The sequence below is a fragment of the Amblyraja radiata genome, chromosome 14, assembly GCF_010909765.2.
Source record: "Amblyraja radiata isolate CabotCenter1 chromosome 14, sAmbRad1.1.pri, whole genome shotgun sequence".
In the NCBI taxonomy this organism is placed as follows: Eukaryota; Metazoa; Chordata; class Chondrichthyes; order Rajiformes; family Rajidae; genus Amblyraja; species Amblyraja radiata.
The window spans coordinates 17,742,621-17,768,573 of NC_045969.1; the positions used below are offsets into that span (position 1 = coordinate 17,742,621).

At 42.1% G+C, this 25,953-nt stretch overlaps 1 protein-coding gene across 4 annotated transcripts in view; it reads left to right on the forward strand.

Moving 5' to 3' along the window:
- col8a1 (collagen type VIII alpha 1 chain) overlaps window positions 1-25,953 on the forward strand; it is a 98,127-nt gene that overhangs the window by 45,636 nt on the left and 26,538 nt on the right. For 2 of the 4 annotated variants that reach the window (XM_033032647.1, XM_033032646.1), the window contains exon 2: window positions 7,783-7,924. The exons of the other annotated variants lie outside the window; for them this stretch is intronic. Coding sequence is in view for 1 of the 2 variants with exons in the window: in XM_033032646.1 (XP_032888537.1) it covers window positions 7,783-7,924 (142 nt within the window). In the remaining variant the exon portion in view is untranslated. The remainder of the gene's footprint in view (window positions 1-7,782; window positions 7,925-25,953) is intronic. 4 annotated transcript variants of the gene reach the window in all.

The following is a 25,953-nucleotide window of genomic DNA, read 5'->3' on the forward strand; positions in this document are numbered from 1 at the left end:
AGTTTTTATATTTTCTGTGCAAGGAATCCTTTTTAAACAGTGGATCATCACTGGCGATTGGTAGCCTTGCATCTGTAACAGTATCAACAGCACAAAATAAACAGGGGCACCATTAAAGAAAGTGTATTGGTACATGGTTAAAAAGTCTAATGTGCTGAGTTCGCAAATGATGAACAAACTAGGGGATAGAAATTAAATGTCGTGACTGTTCTTCTGGCACATTAGACTACTAATGTCCAGTATGGCAGACAAAACCATTTAGATACATTCACACCAAAGAGTGCAATATTGCCCGAGAATTCAAATCAATCAATCAATCAATTTATTCATCACATACACAAAGTGCAGTGAAATGAATGTTGCCAGCAGCGGTACAATCAAAAAAGAACACACAATACACAATAAAAATTTAACACAAACATCCACCACAGCATTCTTCACTGTGGTGGAAGGCACAAAGTACAGTCAATCCTCCCCCATTGTTCTCCTGTGGTCGGGGCCATAAAACTCCGCAGACGCCGCTGCGGGTGGCCAAATGTACAGGCCCTCTCGTAAGGAAGGTAAGTTCCGAATCGGCGCTTCCCTACCAGAGACCGCGGCTTCAGGATGTTGTAGGCCACAGGCCGGCAGTCGGAGCTTCTCCGGGGATCCCCGGCAAGGGATCCCGCTCCAGATGGTAAGTCCACGCCGTGCCCGCGGCTAGAAGCTCCGCAGACCGTGGCTTCAGGATGTTATCGGCCACGGGCCGGCGGTCGGAGCTCTTTTCCAGCGAGGGGTCCCTAGCGAGGGGGTCCCAGGCTCCGGACGCCGCGCCCGCGGCTAGAAGCCCCGCAGACAGCAGCTTCAGGCTGTAACACTCCGCGGGCCAGCGATCGGAGCACACTCCCTTCTGGCGACTCCGGCAAGGGCTCGCCTGCTCCGCGATGAAAAGTCCACGCTGCACCCGCTGCTGAAACTCCGGGAAAGGCCGCACCAATCCATGGTGTTAGGCCGCGAAGGAGGCGACATGGAAAAAATTGCCTCTCCGTGGAGGAGGCGACCGAAAGCGGTTTTCACCTTACCCCCCCTCATCACCCCCCACACACGACACACAAAGAGACATTAAAACACACATGTGGACACACTCAAAAAAACAAAAAAGTAGAAATGACGAACACGCTGCTAGGCGTACTGTTCTCATACCTAAAATGACTGTTAATCCCTATGTATTAGAAAATAATGGTTCTGATGCTAGGTTGAGACCCTCTTGTCCGATGTTGGTTTGCTTAAAGATAATCCAAGGTCAACTGATTGAGAATCTAAGAGGAACAACCGTGACCTTCTTGACTGAACATCGCTCCCTCAACTCCAACAGTGCCATTCACTACTCTAACCTTGCTGAATTCAATGGTAAATCATCCTTCATTGTCCCACCATTTCTTGTCCCGAGGTTCCTCATTGTTTGCAGTCTCTGACCGCCCATTCCTCTGTCCCTGTTCCAATATTTGACAATAGCCACTGAGTCTATTGGTGAAAATAACAAAAAATAACGTTATTTTCAGAGCGGCACAGTGACGCAGTGGTAGAGTTGCTGCCTTCCAGCGCCAGAGACCCGGGTTCGATCCTGACTACCGGGGCTGTTTGTACAGAGTTTGTATGTTCTCCCTGTGACTGCGTGGGTTTTCCCCAGGTGTTCCAGTTTCCTCCCACACTCCAAAGACGTACAGGTTTGTAAGTTAATTGGCATTGGTAAAAATTGTAAATTGTCCCTAGTGTGTAGTTGTTTACTGCGTGGATCGTTGGTCGGCGCAGTCTCGGGGGGGGGGGGGGGGGGCGAAGAACTAAACTCTTGCTGATACGGTCATATTACCAATGTTTCCAATTGTATCATCTACTTTCTTATTAGTGGGCTCCAAATGCCATCACCCTCATCCTCCACTGATCTGGATCTTAGTTACCATTAACTCTGTTCTTTGTACAATTGGGCTCTCATCTTGTCGGCTCCATTGACATGAGGATTGATGTCATTATTGAGGGAGGCCTGGACTTCATTATTTAAGCACCAGGAATGAGCCATGTGATTCCTTTGTGGACATGAATAGGATCATGTTATGTGATAATAATCAAAGAGGCATACAAACATTTGCATTGTATAAAACAGATATGATGTAAGCTATTTTTTAAATTTTATGTAATGCTAATATTGTATCATGATATTTAAGTCATTTTGATGATGATCATTACATTAGAATTGCTGTCAATTGGTGAGGTCAATGAGGCCTACTGTAAGCGTTCACAGAGTAGAGTTCTGTTTCTGCCTCTTAAGGTAATTCACTAAGCGTAGGACTGTAAGTCTGGACTGAATTTTCACCTAGTTTAATATTTGAAGTGGAAATCAAGATGACGCTTGGGACAGAAGTGATAATCATTTCCAGTGGAATTTCTGCGAACTTTATGAACCTGCTTCTTCTCAATGTGGAACCAAGAATTTCGGGACCAGGAAGTTGTGCTCCAAGTCAGTCTGGAGAGCTTCAGATACGTGGGGTGGGTGCTGTGGAAAATATTTAATGGGTATTTGGACATTCTTGGAATCTCCTGTCTTTAGTTATTTAACTATTCGTGTCTAGAGCATGGATTTGCACAACTCTGCTCCAGTCCTTTGTTTGTGAGATTGTTTATCACTGTCTATTGCGTGCTGTTGCATATTTGGCATGCATGTAGTATGTGGTGAAACTTCACTGGGCTGGTGCCTCATCATGTTTCAATGTGTCTTCACACAGAAAGTCTTTCTGCTACCTTACTGAATGAATGTTGATGTCCTGGTTTGATGATGGTGGAGGATGTGCCTCGCCATGTAGTTATAAATTGTGACCGTGTAGACCAGCTTCTGCTGGTCCAAAGCACCTCATGAATGTGTAGGAAGGTACTCCAGATGCTGGTTTATACCGAAGATAAACACAAAATGTTGGAGTAACTCAGCGGGTCAGGCAGCATCTTAAAAGGAATAGACAACATTTCGGGTCGGAACCTTTCTTCAGACCAAAAGATAGAGAAGACAAAAGATAGAAAAGATAGAAAACAGGCCCAGCAACAGATGGTAGGGTGAGGTCCATAATGGCCCATTGTTGGCTGGGAAAGATGTGCTAATGTACAGGGGTGCAAACAGTGGAACTTATAGGATGACTAGGGTGGGGAGTGGGGGGAAGAAAGGAATGCAAGAGTTACTTGAAATTAGAGACATCAACGTTCATATCACTGTAAGCTGCCAAATCAAAATGGGGTGCTGTTCAATCCAATTTGCATCTAGCCTCGCAGTGGAGGAGGCCCAGGCTAAAAAGGTCAGTATGGGAATTGGAAGGGCCACCTCTTGAATACCCAGTTTTGTAGTGCTAAATCTGTCGTTAGCTCGTCCTATCAAGCCTCACAACACAATGGACGGCTTCACTCTTCCCTAACAAGAAAGTCCCAACCTATAACGCCACCTATCCATGTTCTCCAGAGAAGCTACCTGATCTGCTGAGTTACTCCAGCGCTTTGTGTCTTTTTTTATAAACCAGCATCTGCTGTTCCTTGTTTCTAGAGCATTGTCAATATATGCCTTGCAATCTATCTATCTATACATAACAAAAACTCTGATCTTATTATCTTCCGGTTGCGCAGTCTTTCCATTTGCACAAAAAACGGTTTGCGATAGCGCTACGATTTTTCGTCAGTTCACTCGCAGTTCTCCTGTGCTGCGAGTCCACCAAGTTTCGTTCCGATCAGTTGAATGTCGTAAAAGTTAGCGAGGTAAAAACCGCACGTGCGCAGATCGATCGCTTCTCCAGCCAGTCAGCAGATTAGTCTCTACCCCTGTCACTCCCCGGGACGGTCCGCCCCTTCCTGCGCCATTGCGTCTTTATTGGAGCTGAGGATGGCCGGCGGAAGTTTCCAACCGGACGTTCGGAGGGACCCAAAGCAGCCCAGACCCGCCCCAAACAGCAGCCACGCCCCAAGCAGCAGTCCCGCCCCAAGCAGCAGCCCTGCCCGAAGCAGCAGCCCAGCCCTGGAGACCTGAACTAGCCCAGCATGGGAGACCCAGCCCAGCCCAGAGTCGGAGACCCAGCCCAGCCCAGAACCGAAGACCCAGCCGATGTCGCCAAACGGAAAGCGGAGACTCTGATCCCGGTGGAGGAGAACGACCAACGACCAGCGCCCGCAGTGAGTCCCCATCGCACCGCCAATTCCAGCCACTAACCCTCTGGTCCCCCTCGCTGGCTCCTGCCCCCCTCCCCCATCTTTTTTCAGAGCTCACTCCCCCCCCCACCCACACACCATTCTCCCCCCACAACTCCCCACTGCCCACACCCGTCCCCCCCCACAACGCCCCCTGCCACTCACACCCCACCGCCCACACACACCCCTCCCCCCTCCCCGCCCCCCCGCTCCCACAACCCCCCACCCCACAAATCCCCCCGCCCCACAAATCCCTCCCGCCCCCACATAGACTGGGACCCAACTTAGTCTAGTAGGTTTTAAATACATCTCAATATTTCAATGTCACTTGATGCTACAGAACGTGTGGGTGTCCAGTCAACATAAATAATGAAGTTTCCTGCCTAGTATTTAATAGATTTTGATCTGTGGACCTCATTGGAGGGGCGATTGCCTTGAATGTACTGGTATAAAAGTAGATATTATCGCAACATTTAAGAGGCATTTGGGCGGATGTATAAACTGGCAGGGAACAGAGGGGTACTGATTATGTACAAGCATAGCAATTAGCTTTACACAAACGTGGTGGTCATAAGGGCTTCTTTCTCTGCTGTACTGTTCTATGTTCTTTTGTTGTATCTCAATCATGATATGGGACTTGGCTGAAGGGAAATAAATGACAATTTTGTTTGCTGATTCTGCATCTCATTGATGAAGGGAACCAAGCCGACAGAGACTTCAACATCTTGTTTGGGCTTTGACTGCTACTTTCTCGATGGGTGGCATCATAAGAGATCCAATTAAAACTTCAAATGTCCAAGTCTTACAGCATCATCTGAATCAACATACCCCTGTCTAGTACAGACCTAACAGAGAAACTTGGCAGGATGAATGTGCTGGAACCACGGGAGATCCTGTTTAAATCTCAATTTCAGATCACTTGCATTTACAAAAAAAAGTATCAGGAACCCTGGTGAAAATTGCAAGCCCAATGGAACCAAGTTCCCATGAATGGGGCATATTTTAAAATGTCTCTGTAACCAGGATTCATCCTCTGTGTTAAAAGTAAGGATTTGATGTTAATGTTGTTATAAGTTTGCATGCAAGGGGAAATATATTTACAACGGAAAGAAGTAATAAGGAAAATTGCAATATGAACAAGGTTGAATAATTAATGGTATCAGATTGTCAGTGACGTAAATTCCTTTTTTGATGATAAACACAAGAGAATTTATTTCATTCTGTTTTTAAGGGATTGGACACGCTAGATGCAGGAAACATGTTCCCGATGTTGGGGGTGTCTAGAACCAGGGGCCATAATTTAAGAATAAGGAGTAGACCATTTAGAACCGAGATGAGGAAAAACGTTTTCACCCGGAGAGTGGTGAATTTGCGGAATTCTCTACCTCAGGGGGCAGTGGAGGCTCAATCTTGCAAAAATATGTGTCTATCACCATTTTAAATATATCTAGTGCCCTGCCTCCAGCAGAGGGAGCAGCAGCAGAGAATTCTGGAGGTTCGCAACCCTCTGAGAAGAAATTTCGACATCAGTTTTAAATGATTGGCCCTTTATTTTGCGGTTCTGTCCCTTGGTTTATGACTGGCCCACCGGTGAAAATATCTCAATATCTGTCATCTTAGAATGTTATGTTTCAGTAAGGTCACCGATATATCTTCTAAATTCTAAGGAATGCAGATCTAAACTGTCAAGCTCCTCCTGCAATTCCAACCACCTCATTCCTGCAATTAGCCTGGTGAATTGTATAGTATTGTATTGTATTGAATCTTGTGTTGTTATCAACATTTTTAGATAAGGGACCAAAACCATGCATGGTACTCCAGGTGTCACCAACACCCTGTACAACTGTAACAACTTCCTATATATAAACCCAAATCCCTTTGCTATGAAGGCCAGAGTACTGTTTGCTATCAATAACAACTTATTGGGTCCGTCTGCTAACTTTTTATGCAGACTTTTGAATGGAAACACAAATATGGTTTGACACGCTCAACGAAGAGTCCTATCTTGTGGGGTAAAGTTTGCAGGAACAGAAGGAGAGGTTCTCCTCAGTCCAGAGTGTGAAAGACCTTTACATTTCCTCCTTTTGAATGATGGAACTCAGAAGGTAACCCCAAAATATGCATTCATGTAAAATTTAGGGCAGTAAAGGATTAAAATTTAGGACATAAAGGAATACAAAGGATGTAGCCTCTTGGATAATTAAAATCCTTGACAAAAACAAATAAGAAAACAATCAGCCTGAAGAAAGGTCTCGACTCAATGTCACCTGTCCACTCCCTCGCCAGATGATGCCTCAGCCGCTGAGTTACTCCAGCAATTTGTGTTTTGCTCAAGATGCCAGCAACTGCAGTTCCTTGTGCCTCCAAGAAAATAATTGTGCAGTAAAATGGAGTTTTATTTGGGGTATTTTGGAATGGACATGATGGATCAGCTGTAGAGAACTTGGGCAGACCTTGTTTGGAGTATTGATTCCGTTTTGGATAGTGAGCTGAATATGAGTGTGAGAATAGGTTTCGGGAATGTAAATGTGGATTGGGACCGATGAGTGTGCTCTGGGAGTTGGCGCTGGTTTGCCTTCCTACTAGGTTGTAAAGAAATATTGGTTTTGGAAGGGAATAATACCTGGACTATAAGTTAAATTCTTGGTACCAGTGGCATGGACATATTTCGTGTTTCTTTTGAGTTTGTAAGATTGTTAGGTGATCCAAATGAGGTGCATGAAAGAGATCGCTTGGGGTAAAATCAGTCTGAAGAAGGGTTTCGGCCCGAAACGTCACCTATTTCCTTCGCTCCATAGATGCTGCTGCTCCCGCTGAGTTTCTCCAGCATTTTTGTGTACCTTCGATTTTCCAGCATCTGCAGTTCCTTCTTGAACACTTGGGGTAAAATGTTTGCTTTGAATGAAGGAGTCCAAAACAACAGGATATGTGGTACTGGGGCATTTATGAATGAATTAATAAGATTATTGCAGTCTAGGACTTGATCAGTCGTACTGCTGTAAATCCTGGTTGAAATGCTGGAGATGTAAATGCTTAGATTTTTGTTAGGTAGTGGTTAGAGGGAAATGATGCAACATGGGGAAATATTGTTAATATTCTAAAAAAGGAACTGCAAATGCTGGTTTACAAACAAAAAGACACAAAATGCTGGAGTAACTCAGTGGGTCAGGCAGCATCCCTGGAGAATATGGAAAGAGACATTTCTGGTCGGGATCCTTCTTCAGTTCCAGTCTGCCTTAAGTCTGAAGAAGGGTCCCGACCCGAAACTTCACCGATCCACGTTCTCTAAGGAAGCCTCCTGACCAACTAAGTTATTCCAGCACGTTGTGTCTTTTAAATGTAGTTTATGTACTGATTACCTTTTATCTAAATGCATGCTCAGGCTAAAGAGAATGACCAGCCCGCTGTTGTTCCTATATATGATAAATTATGGTTGTAAAGCTAGCCACGTCAGTGCAAAGAGATGAACAATACAAAGACTGTTATCTTTGACATGAGCAAACAATTGGGAGATCCTGGCTTTAGGTTTGACTTTGGCAAATTTCCAGGAAACCTGACCTGAACTTGGACTTGTTTTTATTTCTTCAGATCTATCGCCCTGATATTTAAACCATCAGTGAACCAAAATATTTGGTTCATTGGACCCAAAGCTAAACTCCATAATTCATCCCCAGCAACGCAAGCGAAAGGAATTAGAGGAGTGGAACCCAGAGGGCCAAAGGAAGGACAAGTGAGTAAAACTGGATTTAGGTTCACTAAGAAACCAATATAGGAAGTTAGTGTGGGTAAGCAACTGCATATCTCCTTGAGTATGCGGGAGCTGAAGACTAGAGCAAATAGTAGACAAAACACTGCACTTTATCAAAACCATTCTCTTCCTCTCTCCAGGAACGAACTGAAGCAAGTTGAGAAATTTCATTAAAAAACTGCAGTACTGATAGAAATCAAATGCGGTCAAAACAAAAAAAATAAAAGCTTCCCAATGTATTACTTTGTGGAATTAAAACAAAAGGATGATTTAAGTCTCCGAACTGTATTTAGAATTGTAGAAATTATAGCACAGAATACAGTGTCTCTGCCAGTTGGAGCCTTCTATTATAATTCCATTTCTCCTGCCCTTAAATAATTTGTCTTTAAAATATTTTAGCCAATCTGAGTTCTGGTTTAATATTGTATGTTGCAATAGTTATATGTAAAAGCTGATCTTTTAATGATTTTTTTTGGTAACAATCTCAATAGACATTGCCACAAATTTGATGACCAGTGGGTGTAGGTTTTCATTCGTTAGTGCCTCAGTTCTGAACAACTCTCATTCTCAAGCATGATCGAAAAATAATGGTTTGCTTGGTGTTGACTGATGGCTAGTATCATTACGATAAGATATCTGCACTGTCTCTCTCATCCCTCTCCCCCCACTCCGTCCACCATACTTGCTATTAAATCCTGTGGTGAACCAGTGAGATTCTGAATTGAGTTCCAAATGCATCTGTTATATAAAATGTCATACAGAAAGGCACGTGTGGAGGACACTTGATTTATTTTACTATAATTAAATGTTATAAATTATTTGTTAATATTTTAATCTCATTCAACATCATGTTTCTTTTAAAATATCTTATTCATATATATTTTGCTGGCTCTTAAATGTCTGACAATCAGATATTTAACAAGCCTCTGACAGCCATGGGTTGGGCTGCTGGGTTGGATAGAGATGAGACTTACTCATTGCTTTTAGACCACTCTGCCTTGCCTAGTGATGCAGAGGTGGGAGTTGGGGTGAGGTTGGCATCAGTTTATTCAGCCGTTCACATCCAGAAAAATATGATTGTGGTTAGCAACAGGCAAGGTCTTGGATGATGCAGCTCGACTATCTTTCAATCCTTTTTTCATAAATATAATCTATTGTTATATGCATTAATAAATTCTGCACCCAGGTACTATTGTCTTTGCACTATCCATTGCATTGTGTATCTGAACCACTGGGCATGTCCTACAAGAGAGAGGAAAAAACAACTATCATAGAATTTCATGAGGATGAGTTCACAAGGGTTTCAAAATGAGTTAACTTACAGGTATGTTGAAGAATTTGACGGAAGAAGAGTCTCGAAGGCTGCAACATACACAGATGGAAAATTAAGTGCTGCCCTTCAAGCTTGCATTTGGCTTTGTTGTAGGAGACCATGCAGAAAGGTTGGGGTGAGATTTGGGTGGTGAATAGAGTGGCATTCGGCCAGAAGGTCTGCATCAGTCCTATGGACTGAGCGCAGTGCTCCAAAAACTATAGTGTTTTGGATTTCCCATGTAGTAGAGATCACATTGTGAACACAAAACATAGCACACCAGTACTCTAGATAAGACGTGCAAGTGATATACTACTTTATCTGAAATGAATATTTGGTTTCTTGGATGGTGGGATGGGAAGAGGTGAAAGGGCAGTTATTGCATCTCTTGCAATGATGTGGTAAGTTGCCATAAGACAGAGAATGATAAGTTGGGATGGAAGAGGGGATCAAGGAGAGTGATTTCCTTCGAAAGGTGTGGGCGGTGGAATATGTGTCTGATGGTGGAATGTACTGTAGATGGAGCTGATGTAAATTGTGAAGGATGATCTGTTGAATTCAAAGGTGGTAGGGTAGAAAATGAAATCCTGGAGGAACTGTGTTCTTCCTTTGTCATGGAGGAGAAGGTGTGAGAGCAGAACGTGGGAAATAAACACAATGAGATTAAAACCACTGTCCCGAAAGGTGAAGGAGAGATTATGGTTCAAGAAGAGGCAAAATATTTTGATGACAATGTCTTTATTGCAGCAGTTGTGGCGGAAATGAACAAACCAGGAGAATGGAATGGAGACTTTGCAAGAGGCAGAGTGGAAGAAATAACTCGTGCCCTGAAATTGTATTGGTGGGCAGTAATGGCACATTAATGGGGTGGTGTGTAGCCGGCTCATGAAGATTTCATTCGGGGTTCAGCAGCAGTAAAATTCAATCGCAAGTAGTCTTGTATGCTACTAAACGGGGCCTGCGTGCTGAAAGCCACACCTTTGAACATTGCAGCCTCCGAAAGAAAATCTGATAAATCTGAGGCTGATACATTTTTGTGAACCCCTGATATTAATGGGTATAGTGAATGAATGGCCGTGGAAATGGGTCCCAGATATCTCAGAATGGGGTATGGTTAAGTTACTGAACTGGTACCCAGAGGCCTAGATGACTGATCCTGTCAAAACAACTCTAGAAATTTAATAATAATGATGTTTGAAAAGCTAGAATCATTAATGATAAACGTGAAACCACTGGAGTTTCTCGTGGAAAGATCATTGGGTTCACTGATATTCTTAATGCCAGACAGCATAGAAGCAGGCCCCTTTGGCCCACAGTGTCCATTCTGACCATCAAATGCCCATTTGCCATCAGGGAAGGAAACTTGTCGTCCTCACCCAATCTGTAACTCCAGGCCCACATAATGAAATTGGCTCTGACAAATCTAGCAAGCAATTAGGGAATAATTGCTGGACCAGTCAGTGACATCCAGGTAGAAAATTAGTAAACTTGCAATTGCTTCAATTAATACCCAATTTGACCCTATATAGTGTCATTTATTCAACTATGGCATGGTGGCGCAGCGGTAGAGTTGCTGCCTTACAGCGCCAGGGATTCGGGCTTGATCCTGATGACAGGTGCTGTCTGTACGGAGTTTGTACATTCTCCCGGTGACCACGTGGATTTTCTCAGAGATCTCCGGTTTCCTCCCACATTCCCAAGACGTACAGGTTTGTAGGTTAATTGGCTTCGGTAAGTTGTAAAATCGTCCCTCGTGTGTGGGACAGCTCTACCGCTGTGTCACTATGCCGCCTGGGCCCTCCAAGGGTAAGGTGAGCCATAGACTCTCCAAAAGACTTGTTTTAGTTTGAATAAAAGTGGCATTTTGTAAAGAAGAAACTATCTGGAAGAGGGTGGTGGGATTTCATTCCAAGCTTTTAATGGTTCTTGAATTCTTCCCACAGAATTTAGGAGGAGATTGTGTTTGTGGGAGTCTGAGAATTTTTCTTCTGGCAACTGTGTACTCGTGTTCAATCCAAGAACTGATGTCTGAGGTTGGAATCATTTAAAAAGAAAGCTTCAAATAAAAAACTTGTGAACAATGTAAATTAGGTGACTCAACTACAGAGAAGTCTCCATGGAGAGAAACACCAACAGGAATGGACTAAGGGCTCTTACCTTGCTGTTTAATGCGACTCTGAGCAAACTTTCATTACCTAGAATAACAGATTTTATGTATTTATGTAATATTATTTACATTTTAAGATGAAACCTTCAGGCACATTAGACAACACTGATTTTTCTCCCCAGACCTCATAGTTTCATCAGATTCAATCATTCTGAATATTTATATTTTATTCTTTGCATTGAGCTGATTTGTCAAATTTATTGTGCAAAGTTGCTTACTTATTCTTATTACATAATCTTTATTGATTACTTTCCTATACTGAAAGTAAACTGGAAATGATTGCGGAATCTACGAATAATTGCACAACAGCCTAAACTGAAAGAATAGATGAAGTTGTACAAAGAGAGCTTGCAGGAGCCAAGAAATTTATAGTGCACAAATGTAGAAGAAGTAAAGAGAAAGAAAGATAAGCCATTAATCAAAGCTTGAGGAATCCATAACGAGATTTAGACAATAGGTGCAGTAGTAGGCCATACGGCCCTTCAAGCCAGCACCGCCATTCAATGTGATCATGTCACCAAACATTTTGAGGATGTTTGATGACACCTTCTTAAATTGACTCTGTCAAATTTCCTATTCTTTGTTCCCTAATAAAAAATGTAAAATAAATCTCTCTGCCTAAATTTTACATGGTTGTGCATTTTAAATGTATTTAATTTGTGTCGTTTCTGCCTTGTCTTGGTGAATTATATTGAATACATTACCCATTCACTTTCCGATTGAACAAGATGCTCAAGATGTGTTTTAAAAAAACCCATTTTGGTCTATATCGTCACGGTGCAAAATTTCCAATAGGAATAAGAAAAGTAGTTTTTTTAATATGCAAGCCGTTCACAATATTGGCTTCCTGCGTCTGGAGTTTGATTTCAATTTCTCTTTCCCATGCATTATAAGATCCATTTTAAAGAGTGATGGTTTACAGGGTTTCAGAATGACTTCCTTGCCAATTTATTTTCACAGTGCTCGCATATGTTGAAAGACAAAGGTTTTAATCATAATTAAGCAAAGCCAAATGAAACATGTTGAAGGTTAGGTAGCCAACATAACTGAACCACAAAGCAAAATGTCCTATCTGCTGGGTAATGTATGTCAGTTGTCTGTCTAATACAAAGAGCTCAATGCAGAGTCCCCAAATGCTCCCTATGATTTGTGGGGAGAAGGCAAACTGTTTAAGTCTGTCTAAACATGAAACCAACAAAAGAAACTGCAGTATGTTTTCTCATTCTGGCCTGCCATAAGGTGTCACATACTTGAGATTTCTAGTTCTCTGAACACTGACGGGTCCATCACGGGTTTTGCAGTAATCTTGACTGTGCAGCCAAATACCAATCCAACTCAATTTAACGTCCACGAGCGGAAAAGACTGCAAAAAGTTGTGAACACTGTCCATTCCATCACTGGCTCTGACCTCCCCACCATCGAAGGGATTTACAGGAGTTGCTACCTCAAATATGTAGCCAGCATCATCAGAGACCCACACCACCCTGGCCACACACTCATTTCACCCCTGCCATTGAGAAGAAGATACAGGAGCCTAAAAACGGTAACATCCAACTTCAGGGACAGCTTCTTCCCTACAGCCATCAGGCTATTAAACACTACAACCTGCAAATAATCTGGACTACATAGACTTGGGGGCATTGGTTTGTCTTTTTGCACGATTATAGTGTTTGTGTGTGTGTGTGTGTGTGTGTGAACTTTTTTTTCTCGTTTTTTACATTTTTTACAGAGTATTATGTCTCCATATTATGTTGTGCTGCTGCAAGTAAGAATTTCATTATTCTCTCTGGGACACATGACAATAAACCACTTTTGACTTTCCTCCTTGCGACTGTGAAGTCAGTCCTCTTATGCACCGACCACATTGACATCACCTCTTCCTTTAACACGATCCAGGGACCCAAACAGTCTTCGCAGGTGAATTAACGATTCAGTTGCACTGCCTTAGAGAAACTAAACACAGATTGAGAAATTGCTTTGCACAGCATCTGTGTTCAGGCTGCAGGAGTGACCCCGAGCCTCCTGTGAGATTTCACTTTAATTCACCATCAACTCCCACTCTGACCTTTGTGGCATCCTGCACGAATACCGCAAAGCCCAATGCAAGCCTGCGGAACAACACCTCATCTTCCATCTAAGCATATTGAAGCTTGCAGGACTCAATATCAAATTCTCCAACACTCACTCTTTCTTACTGCATGTATTAGAAAACTTCAGTTCTGACAATCTTTATTTTGGCTCAGTTTTTTCTTTTTTTTTCTCTCTCTTGTGCAGTTCGTCCTGCTGGGCATGTCTCACAGCCTTAGAATTCTCAACATCCTACACAGACAAGAAGCTTAACCTGATTTGAACTACTGTTTAGTTGTCACATTAAATCATCTGGACTCTCTCATCAAAGATATTCCTTTTTGTTCTTTATTTTCCTCTCCTCCTGCCTGCTACTGAAAACTAATTTACTTTCTTTATTTCTCTCCCAGTTGTGACAAAGGATCCCAGACTGCAATGTTGACTGTTTCTCTTTCCACAGGTTCTGCCTGATTTGAATGTTTTCAGAGTTTTCTATTTTATTTTCATCATTTGCAGTAGTTTCGACTTGCATAATGTCAATCACTATGAATAGTTATTATGGAACATTGCAGGTAAATTTAGAGAATATTGTCCTGGTTGAAAATGATTGTTGTTTAATTCACCACAAACTGGTCATCTCAGTTCAGTCCTAGATACCTGTCAGGAAGTCAATGATTTATCAGTTTGAACAAGGGTTCCAAGCCAAAATGTTGCCCATCCATTTCCTTCCCCATGAGCTGCCTGACCCGTTGAGTTCTTCCAACACTTTGTGTTATACTTCTTGTGCATCTTTTAGTTTCCACTGCGTCACTACACTGACCAATCTAGCCACCCATGGTCAAACCAAGGAACAGCAGATACTGCTTAAAAAAAACCCAGTGCTGGAGTAACTTGGAAGATCAGGCAGCATCTCTGCAGAGCATGGATACATAACGTTTTGGGTCAGGACCGTTCATCAGACCCTCCCATGTTCTTGACCCATGCTTCCCACGTCTCTGTCCCCAATCTCCTAATATGCCCTCTTTCTAAATTTCACTGAGGCCTCAAGTATTAGTCTTCCCTGGGTCACAACAGGGCTCCATCCTGCTAATATTGCAAAGAGTTCGCGTTGAAAATGCAGCTGCAAACTGAGCTCCCACATGGCAGTGGATGCCTGCAGCTGTGGGTTGTCCCATGGTTTTTGATTCTCCTTCTCTGGGTAAAAGACTCTGCGCATTCACCCCATATATTCCAATCATGATTTTATACACTTCTATAAGATCACCCCTCAGCTTCCTGCACTCCAAGGAATATAGTCTGAGCTCACGCAGCCTCTCGCTATTGCTCAGCACCTCTTGTCCTGGCAACATCCTCATAAATCTTCTCTGCTCTCCTTTGAGCTCGATGACATCCTTCCTATAGAAGGGTGACCAAAACTGAACACTGCTCCAAATGTGGTCTCGCCAATATCTCGTACAATAGTTGTATAACAGTTTGCCCCTCCCTTATTCTCAGTCTGATGAAGGTTCTCGACCTGAAACGTCACCTGTTCCTTTTCTCCTGAGATGCTGAGTTACTCCAGCATTTTGTGTCGATCTTCACCATAATGAGAAATCCCTGGACTGCAGACAGCTGTGCAGCCGAACTAAGAGAAGTAGAGACAGTAACTTCCATTGAATCCAACAGGAGAATAATATAGAATTTCCATTTCAACGCCCTTTTGAAAAATGGTCTCAACCGTGCCATATCTGAAAGAACGAGGCTAGAAATGTATTTCCATAACAAAACTTTTTATGTACATCTATGGTAATTGTGTGTCGCAAAAAGTACAAAGGAATCTTAGAGAACCTTTTAAAGAACTCAACCTGGAAAACATTCACTTGGGCAAGAGCCTGTATCAACATAACTATGTTCAAAAGATTTTATTTAGTATTTAAGGCCAGATGCAAAATCCTCAAATTTTTATGTGAATTGTTCAGGATATGATGATTACAGCCCTTCATAAAATAATTGAAGTGAATAAGAAGGAATGGAAATGGAAATGTAACCCAAACTTGCCAGCCTCAGCTCCTTGTGCCAGTTCCCCAACACCTTTAATTCCCCTTTCTTTCAGCTATTTGTCTATTTCCACCTATTGTCATACTTGGGACAGAGAATCCCAGAGATGCACTATGATGCACACATTTCTAAGCACCCCAACTTATTTTGTAGCTGTGTCCCCCTTGCTTGTGACTCTCACTAGTATCACAACATCTACCCTGTCAAGTCCCATTGGATCTTCCGTTTTGAATAAAGTCACCCCTCATTCTTCTAAACTCCAGGGAATACTAACCCAAATGACCAAGCTTGTTGCTAGGACAATCTTCTCATCCAAAGAATTAGCATTGCGAATCTCCTTTGGATTGCCTTTAATGCTACTGTATATATTTTAAAGTAAGGGGACCAAAACAGCACAGTATTTCAGGCGTGGCCTCACCAGCACCTTGTGAAACTGTAACAAAACTTCCCTTTTTTGAAACTCCAATCCTTTTGCAATGAAGGCTACATGCATTCACCACCTTAACTATTTGTTAGACATGACTACTAGCATTTTGTGGTTCATGCACCAGAATGCCTTGATCCCCCGGAACTCCTCTCATTTGCAGTCTCTCTCTAATTGGGTAATAAGCTGCCTTTTGATTCCTCATATCAAAGTCCATGACCTTGCACTTCCCACATTAAACTCTAGTAGCCAATCACTCAATCTGTATCTTATTGAAGTATCATAGTCCTCATGCCCTTCTGCCTATTTTTATATCAAAGGCAAACTTGTAAACCTTACATTTTGATTCCTCCTCCACAACATAAAAAGTCAATTCTAAATATTGAGGGCCTAGAACTGATCTCTCAGGTATTCCACTGCTTACACATGACCTGCCTCAGAAAGTGCAGTTATTCCAGCTCTGTTTTTTTTATGTGGCATCCAAAGGAGCAGTGAGGAGAGGATAGGGACAGTTATAGATAGTTAAAGAAGGGAATTTATACCTGGAGCCAGAGGAAGTGGATAAGGTACTAAATGAGTACTTTGTATTGGTATTCACTAAAGAGAAAGCTGTTGATGATAATCAGATCAGGGATGGATATGCTGATGTTCTAAAATGTATTGATATCAAGAAGGTGCTGGTCTTGGGACACTTGAAGAACATTAAGTTAGAAAGGTCTACAGGACCTGATCAGAAATATGCCAGGTTATTGAGAAAGGCAAGAGAGGAGATAACTGGGGCCTGGAGATTGTTGTATCCTCTCCAGCCACAGATGAGACCCCAGAAGACTAGAGATTAGCTAATGTTGCTCCTCTGTTTAAGGGCAATGGGGACAAAAATTATAGCTGGTGAGCATATCGGGGAATTTATGGAGAAGATTCTTTGGGATAGGATCTACTTGCATATGGAAAAGCGTAGACATATTGGGGATAGTCAGCATGACTATATGTGGGTGAGGTCATATCTTACAAACTTAATTGAGTTTTTTGAGGCGATGAGGAAGATGATTGAGTGGATGTTGACTACCTGGACTTAGGCTCAAGCTTTCTCTCAAGGCTCCTCATGGTGGCTGATCCAGAAGATTAAGGCACATGGGGTACATGCAGACTTAGTAGATTCGATTCAAAATGGACTTGGCCATAGGAAACAAAGGGTAGCGGTGGACGGGTGTTACTGACTGTAGGTCTGTGACCAAAGGATCAATGCCGTGAACTTTGTTTATGATATTATATATGATTTGGATGAAAATGTATGTGGACATTAGTAAGATTGCCAATTACACATTTTGGTGGAGTTGTACATAGTGAGCAAGGTTTTGCAAGGTTCAGCAGGATATAGACAGGTTGGAAATATGTACAGGGAAATGGAAGCTGAAGGTGTTACACTTTGGGAAGTCAAACATAGCAATACATGGTGAGACCCTTAGTGGCATTGATGTACAATGGGATGCAAGTCCATAGCTCCCTGAAAGTGGCAACACAAATGGATAAGGTGTGTAAAGAGTGCATATAGCATGCTTGCTTTCATCGATCAGGGCATGGAGTATAAAAGATGGGAAGTAATGTTGCTACTGTATAAAACTTGTGTTAGGCCACAATTGGAATAATGTGTGGAGTTCTAGTGACTGCATTGCAGGAAGGATGTGGAAGCTTTGAAGATGGTAAAAAAAAACCATTTGGCCAGGTACATGGACAGGAAAGGTTTAGAGGGATATGGGCCAAATGCGACCAGGTGGGACTAGTGCAGATGGGGCATTTTGGTCGGCATGGGCAGGTTGGGATGAAGGGCCTATTTTTGTGCTGTATGACTCTATGAAGCAGAAGAGATTCACTTGGACGTTAACTGGATTAGAGATTATAAAATAAAGAGTTTGGACAAACTTGGATTGTTTTCTCTGAAGCATCAGAGGCAGAGGTTTGACCTGATATAACTTACATAGAGAGATAAGCAGAGTAGATGGTCAGAGTCTTTTTCCCAGGACGAAAATGTCAAATATTAATGGGCATAGGTTTCAAGATCAATTTATTGTCACATGTACCAATTAAGGTACAGTGAAATTCAAATTACCATACAGCCATACCAAAAAAGAAGCAACAAGACACAATACTACATGAAAGTTAACATAAACATCCACCACAGCGGATTCCCCACGTTCCTCGCTGTGATGGAAGGCAATAAAGTCCAATCCCCTTCCTTTTATATTCTCCCGCGGTCGAACCATCCGCAGTCGGGGTGATTGAAGCTCCTGCAGCCGGCAGTCGAAGCTCCCACGTTCGGGCGATCGAAGCTCCTGCGGCTTAGAGTTCCTGAAGTCGGCCTCTGACCGGAGAGCTCAGAGGTCGATCCCTGGCAAAGGGATCGCGAGCTCCGCGATGTTAAAGTTCGTAGGCACCCGCGGAGGAGCTCTTGAAATCGGTCTCCAGCAAAGGCTGCCAACTCCTCGATGTTAGGCTGCAGTTCGGACGGAGATACGATGCGGAAATAAATTGCATCTCCGTCGTGGTAAAAGATTAGAAAAAGTTTCCCCCAACTCACCCCCCACATTTCTCACATGAAGTTGTAGTTGCCTGGAATATGCTGGCAGGGCAAGTAGTGGAAGCAGATACAATAACAATGTTTAAGAGGCTTTTAAATAGACAGATAAATGGCAGAAAATGGGTGATATAGATCTTGTGCAGGCAAATGTGCGGTTTAATTTGGCATCATGGCTGGCTTGTTGTGGTCTGAAGGGCCAGTTACTGTGCTGTACTGTTCTATGTTGACCACCGTTTACTGTAGACTTTAGACTTTAGTCTTTGGAAACCTGCTCACAGGTCATTTGAAACATGTTGAAAAATACGCTGAATACCTAGCTGAAACGTCGAGTACACGGTGACTACTCTCGAGCATGAAGGAGAGTTACAAAGACCTCCTAGGACCTCGTGTCGACCATGCTGCAAGTATGAGTCGAGGGCAAACTCGCCAATACTAGCGGATTAGGTCGCCCAAGTGGGACAACCCCTTTAGTTGTTCCCATATAATTAAAGAGGGATAAAGCTGTGTAAATGTGTTTACCACTCCACTTTTTACATCAGTAATTAATATACATCTATTTGCCCTCTAATTTAGTAATACAGATTTGAAACCTTTTTATAAAAATTGCAGTCAAGAACGTTTGCTGTAATCTTGTATCCACGAACTGTGAGAATAAACTCTGAAAATCTATACTAAAATATTACAGCATGCGTGGTTGCTATATTGGTTTTCCTTTAACATTAATATACTGTATAAGCCTTGAAACTGCAGCAAACCCCTTAAGGGGTTGGACAGGCTAGATGCAGGAAGATTGTTCCCGATGTTGGGGAAGTCCAGGACAAGGGGTCACAGCTTAAGGATAAGGGGGAAATCCTTTAAGACCGAGATGAGAAAAACATTTTTCACACAGAGAGTGGTGAATCTCTGGAACTCTCTGCCACAGAGGGTAGTTGAGGCCAGTTCATTGGCTATATTTAAGAGGGAGTTAGATGTGGCCCTTGTGGCTAAAGGGATCAGGGGGTATGGAGAGAAGGCAGTACAGCACAGTAACTGGCCCTTCAGACCACAACAAGCCAGCCATGATGCCAAATTAAACCGCACATTTGCCTGCATGGGATACTGAGTTGGATGATCAGCCATGATCATATTGAATGGCGGTGCAGGCTCGAAGGGCCGAATGGCCTACTCCTGCACCTATTTTCTATGTATCTATGTAAATGACAGCATGCAAATATTTCATGAGTTGTGTCCGAAGACATTAAACATCTTTGTAAAATTTGCTCTACTTAACTTTGGGGCTTAGTCCAAAGTGATGTTATCTTCAGACAAATTGTACACTAGTCAAAAATTATTTATGCACACTCTTTCAGTAATGTGGATTTATTATAATTTATTATAAAGATGATGTACGATCAATGGATCTTAACAGTCAAGTTTCAGAAGTCTGATTGAAGAAGGGTCCAGTCCATTTCCCTCCACATATGCTGCCTGACCTGCTGTGTCCCTCCAGCAGTTTGCTTGCTCAACATTCTAGCATCTGCAGTCTTTGTGTCTTTGCCTTTTGGGATGTAACAACAGAATTCAGTATTTACACAACTGAAGTCGTAAATGATGCCTTTTGTGTTTCTGTTTTATTTGGACTGGACTGGAACTTCACTTTGGTATCATTGCTTATTGGAGGGTGAGACTGCAATTGTTGATTTAGTTGGAACAATACATCAGTATAGCAGGATTCTGCAAAGGTACAGTTTGTTATAATTGGAAGGCTGCACTGTCCTAACTGTTTGAAAATATTTAATGTTGCAAACTAACATGTTTTTTTAACCGTAGGTTAATTCTTTAGAATTAATCACCACCATAAGGAATAGTTGAGGTGCAAATGCATTTAAGGATATCATAGCTAGCCACGTGACGTTTGTGCTGATATGATTAAATGGAAGAGAGTGATAAGTATAGACCGGTTCGGTCCAGCCAAGCTGTCTTTTGTATTTACATTCTATGTAATTTTTTATACACCACCACCCCGTAATGAGATATATCGAACACATTTTGATTGCAGTAGAGTCGATCAAAATTAGTCCCTATATCTCACTATAGGGGTGATTCCTTCACTTTTTAAAACCAATTTATTGATATACATTGTTTTCAATGAAATTAATTTCAACAAGATCCAGTTTTGTTGGATTATGAACCCTTTAACACCAATATTGATTGAAAATATACATTCATTGAGCATCCTACAAGATTGTGACAAAATAAAATCAATATCATAGTGGCCCCAGTTTGGGTACAGTAGCAAAACAGATTTAGGAGTTCAAATACCATTACAGGAATTGTACCATAAACATTTAAACTTTTGTAGTCTGTGGGCTGTGATGGAACAATGATAAAATATTAATTTATAGCAAAATTCTAAGAAGTTCACTATGTGTTTCAAAAAGTAAAACAAATACTCGGAGCTGTTCCAAGACAGCTAAAGAGGAGTAATAAATGTGACCCAATTCATTTAAGATACATGCCTTTCTTTGAACATTAATCACAGGTAGTGGCAACAAATTCCCTCTGCCTGTTTTTAAATGTTGATTTGTTATATAACAAAGGGGAATTTCTTAACATTAAAATGCATCTCCATGTCATTATTTTACACTTTTTTAGTGTTATCCCTGCTGCGTTCATAGGAAGGCTTTATACAAGTTCACAAGTTATAGGAGTAGAATTAGGCTATTCGTCCCATCGAGCCTACTCTGCCATTCAATCGTGGCTGATCTCTGCCTCCTAATCCCATTTTCCTGCCTTCTCCCCAAAAACCCTTGACACCCATTCTAATCAAAAATTTGTCTATCTCTGCCTTAAAAAAATATCCATCTAACATCAGCAGCACCGTGACTCTCCCTGTGGTGCAAGAAAACTTGAGATTAGAGTTGTAAAGCACATAATTCACCCTTCAGCTCACCATTGTCTATGCCATCATGTACCTATCTACACTTATTCCATTTACCAGCACAGTCAGTAGCTTACTATGCTTGGTGATTCATGTGCCCATACAGATGTGTCTCAAATGTTGTGAGTGCATCTATATCCACCACCTCAGGTGGTACATTACAGATTTCAACCACCCTCTGGGTGGAAAAAAGTCTTCCACAACTCCCCTCTAAATCTCCTTCTCCTCACCTTAAAAGTATACCTTTTGCATGCTGAAAGCTGATTTGGGTAGAAATGGTGTGCCTGGATCAAGATTTTGCAGTATTAGAATTTGTGAAATGTCCACTTAGTAAAATCTCCAGTTCAACAAATGTACTCTTCCAGCAAATGAATGCAATAGACCATAAAATATGTGCTTTTGATGAGAGTGAGTGTTCTTACTTGCACAGCTATCTGTTAGTGCATTGTTGCTTTATTCAATGTCCAAGTCCATTTGAGAACACGGCATGCCTTTTTATGCATTGTTTTTGGACAAGAAAGTTTTACAAGGCAAGTGATTGTGAATGATTGAGTACAATGAACCTGGATCCTTGGATCAAATTTATCTTTATATGAAGATTTCAACAGTTCGTTCCGTTATACAGTAACCTCTTATAACTAACAACTACTCAGGATTACCTCAAGTGGATAACGTCAGGGTATAACAGAGTCAGTGTTTCCTCCAGGGAAACAATGGTGATATATTTTTCCTTTTCAGATAACAGAAATTCCTCCGTTTGCTCTACATGGCAATTCACTACAGCCGTCAGATTATTCAGGTAAAACATAACAGTCTATTATATATCAGCATGCTGGTTAACCCTGAACACAACCTCACCATACAGCGTCAACATCCTGATCAATTGTCCTGGGGAGCCGTGCGCGCAGCAGGAATGTCCCATGGAGCCGTGCTGACCCGATCCACCCACCGAACAACCGTGGCGCCGACCGGAACGCACCCCGGTAGGCCCGACTCGCCCCACAGGCCTCCCAGAGGACTGCGGAGAAGCCGGGCAGCGAGGATGAATAAAGTTTTATCGTGTCGTATCATTATTACATTCACATCCAGATGTTATTTAACTCCACCTCTGCTCATAACTGATTCTGACATCACTGAAATTCATTACATGCTCTAAATCTGCTGAACGTCTCAGCTCTACCTCATCCAAAAATTATTTCACCTGCGTTTATCTTCATGTAATCTATTCTCTCTGGTTTCTGCCCACTCACCATTCTGCAACACAAGCAGTTGTTGACTATCGCAATGTTTAAGAAACAGTTAGACGGATACATGGATAGGACAGGTTTGGGGGGATATGGACCAAATGCCGGCAGGTGGAACTAGTGGAGTTGGGACATGTTGGCCGTTGTGGGCAAGTTGGGCTGAAGGGCCTGTTTCCACACTGTATGACTTTATGACTCTAAGCATTTTAAAACCATATGTTTACAAATCTTTTCTGTGAGTTTCCTTCTGATCCTCAGTCCTACCTCTCAGCTTGCATCATCCACCTATCTAAGGGTGCAAGCATGTTATTGCTCCTTTGGTTTCACCTTTTGTAACTGCTTATTATTATTGTTATTCTTCCTAATCTTCTTCTTATCGAGTCCACACACAAGATTAGAAGTTGTTCAGCAAGAGCTGAACACACTTCTCGGCATCTGCACAATGGTGTCTGTCTTGCGCTTCTTGTGCGTCTTGTGCGTGGTGGTGGAAAGATTGGTTGAAACAGGGCCGCGACGTGAACGCTCTTTCCTTGACCCCATTCTTCCTAATAAACTTGGTACATTTCACCCCATCATCATCAAGGTCTAGTTTTGCTACTTTGCCTTGCAGTTATCATTGGTAACTTTTCTATCAACAATGGGTTCAGTATCGGAATTTACCACTAACCCAACCCCACCTCCATTCTGAGTTGCCTCTGCAATAAAGATTGTTGCCGTAGGGTTTTCTTTCACTAATTTTCCCACTTCTCTTTTGGATTTGTACTAGTTGGATTCTGTTTTGATTCTTCATCCTTCAGTAACTGGAAAGATTGGCTTACACTTCAAATGCTTCAATAGCAATCCTTAGTATTCCACTGCAATCTGATACGTTATTAGGGAGTACAAATTCTGTCATTATATAGCATTTTATCCAAAGTAGGTCACTTCATTTTCATAACCACCTTCATCTTGATCACCATACCAGTCACCATTGTCTTGTTACACCAATGAAAATAGAATATAGACACAAAAAGCTGGAGTAACTCAGCAGGACAGGCAGCATCTCTGGAGAGAAGGAATGGGTGACGTTACAGGTCGAGACCCTTCTTCAGACAATGAAAATAGAATGATGTGCAATTTTTTTACTGTTATGTTCTTGCATACATTTTTTTTTCCTTTCTGAATTCTTGTCATTATCAAATGATTTAGTGTTTTTTGAAGTCTCCAAAAAGTACTTTCACTTTTTAAATTATTTTAGATTCTGAACAGATTAGTTTCAGGTAGGAAAATTCTAAATCCAATTTAGAATTGGATTATACCTTGGAAGAACACCTAGCAATGTGAATTTTGCAATTGGCCAAGCTAGGATTTTGCAAATTATCCATCATGTCCTTTTATGATATGCAACTGACCTCCTAAAATGGAATAAACAACATTAATTACCTGCAAAATTAACCAGATTTAAAGCCAAGCCTTACAGTTGCAAAAAGCAAACACCGTAACTATGGCACTCCTTCATGAGCTGTTTATTCCAATTCCAAGTTGAATCACGGGGATTAAATGGTATTAAAGCAAAGTTATAGTTAGGTGGAGTGACCACAAGATCAGTCAAAGAAGACGATATTAAGGTACACAAAAATGCTGGAGAAACTCAGCGGGTGCAGCAGCATCTATGGAGCGAAGGAAATAGGCAACGTTTCGGGCCGAAACATTGCCTATTTCCTTCGCTCCATAGATGCTGCTGCACCCGCTGAGTATCTCCAGCATTTTTGTGTACCTTTGATTTTCCAGCATCTGCAGTTCCTTCTTAAAAGACGATATTAAGAGTGTCTGCTTGCACAGGAGATTGGACAAGATATTCTTGCCTCCATTTCTTTTCTCACAGTGATTTGGACAATATAATAACTTCAAAAGGAAATTCATAAATATAAGGAAAAACTTACCAGGCTGGGTGTAAAATGTGGGACGAATTGATTTACGCTTTCAAAGTGCTGACACAGATATGAATGCTCAACTGAACTCCTTCTCTAGAGGGTGTGAGCTATAGGGAGCTATAGGGAGAGGTTGAGTAGGCTGGGTTTCTATTCCATAGAGCGCAGGAGGGTGAGGGGTGATCGTATAGAAGTGTACAAAATCATGAGAGGAATAGATCGGGTTGATGCACAGAGTCTCTTGCCCAGAGTAGGGGAATCGAGAACCAGAGGACATAGATTCAAGGTGAAGGGGAAAAGATTTAATAGGAATCCGAGGGGTAACTTTTTCACACAAAGGGTGGTGGGTGCATGGAACAAGCTGCCAGAGGACGTAGTTGAGGCTGGGACTATCCCATCGTTTTAGAAACAGACAGGTACATGGATAGGACAGGGTTGGAGGGGTATGGACCAAGCGCAGACAAGTGGGACTAGTGCAGCTGGGACACTGTTGGCCGGTGTGAACAAGTTGGCCGAAGGGCCTGTTTCCACACAGTATCACTATATGACTCTGCTATGTTTTTCCGTGATTCATTGTTGGGTTCGGCTTGTAACACCTCCTTTCCTTCTACATGGATATGAATGGCTTAGAGGGATGTGGGCGCTGGTAGGTGCGATTAGTCAAGAGAGAGTTAGATTTAGCTCTTGGGGCTAAGGGAATCAAGGGATATGGGGGAAAAGCTGGAACGGGGTACTAATTTTGGATGATCAGCTGGCTCGAAGGGCCGAATCACCTACTCCTGCACCTATTTTTCTATGTTTCTATGGTTCAGTCAAAAGCCAAACAACATTCCACAAATGCAAGCACTCAAATGTGAAATCTGCACCAAAATATAAACCAAAAGTAAATTTGAGGTTATCCTTTGAATGGCACAGAAAAGGTTTTCACTTTTGTGAAGATCAGACCAAATTCCTTTTAGTTTTAGTTCTTTGAAACACTTGACTCAGAAATGTATTTGCATCCAAAGCGAGGTGTACTTCATTAATGCAGGGTCCATCAACGGTTGTGATCATGAGCCTGTCAGTTAAAGAGTCAATCGTGTTCATTACTTATTATCACTGACGGGTATCGAAAATAACTAAGAAAGGCTCCTTTACCAGAGTACAAAGGAGAATGACTTTGCCTACACCAGGTATGCAAACCCTTGGCTCAACTACACCTGAAGTACTGAGAGGTATCAGGACACCACATACATTTGATTGGTTTTATTGGCCTTTAGCGGAGGTGTAGTGTGGACGTACTAAGATGATGTCTGTATCTAGAAATTGGACTTTAATATTGTTGGTTTACTACATGGTTTGCAAATAACACTGAT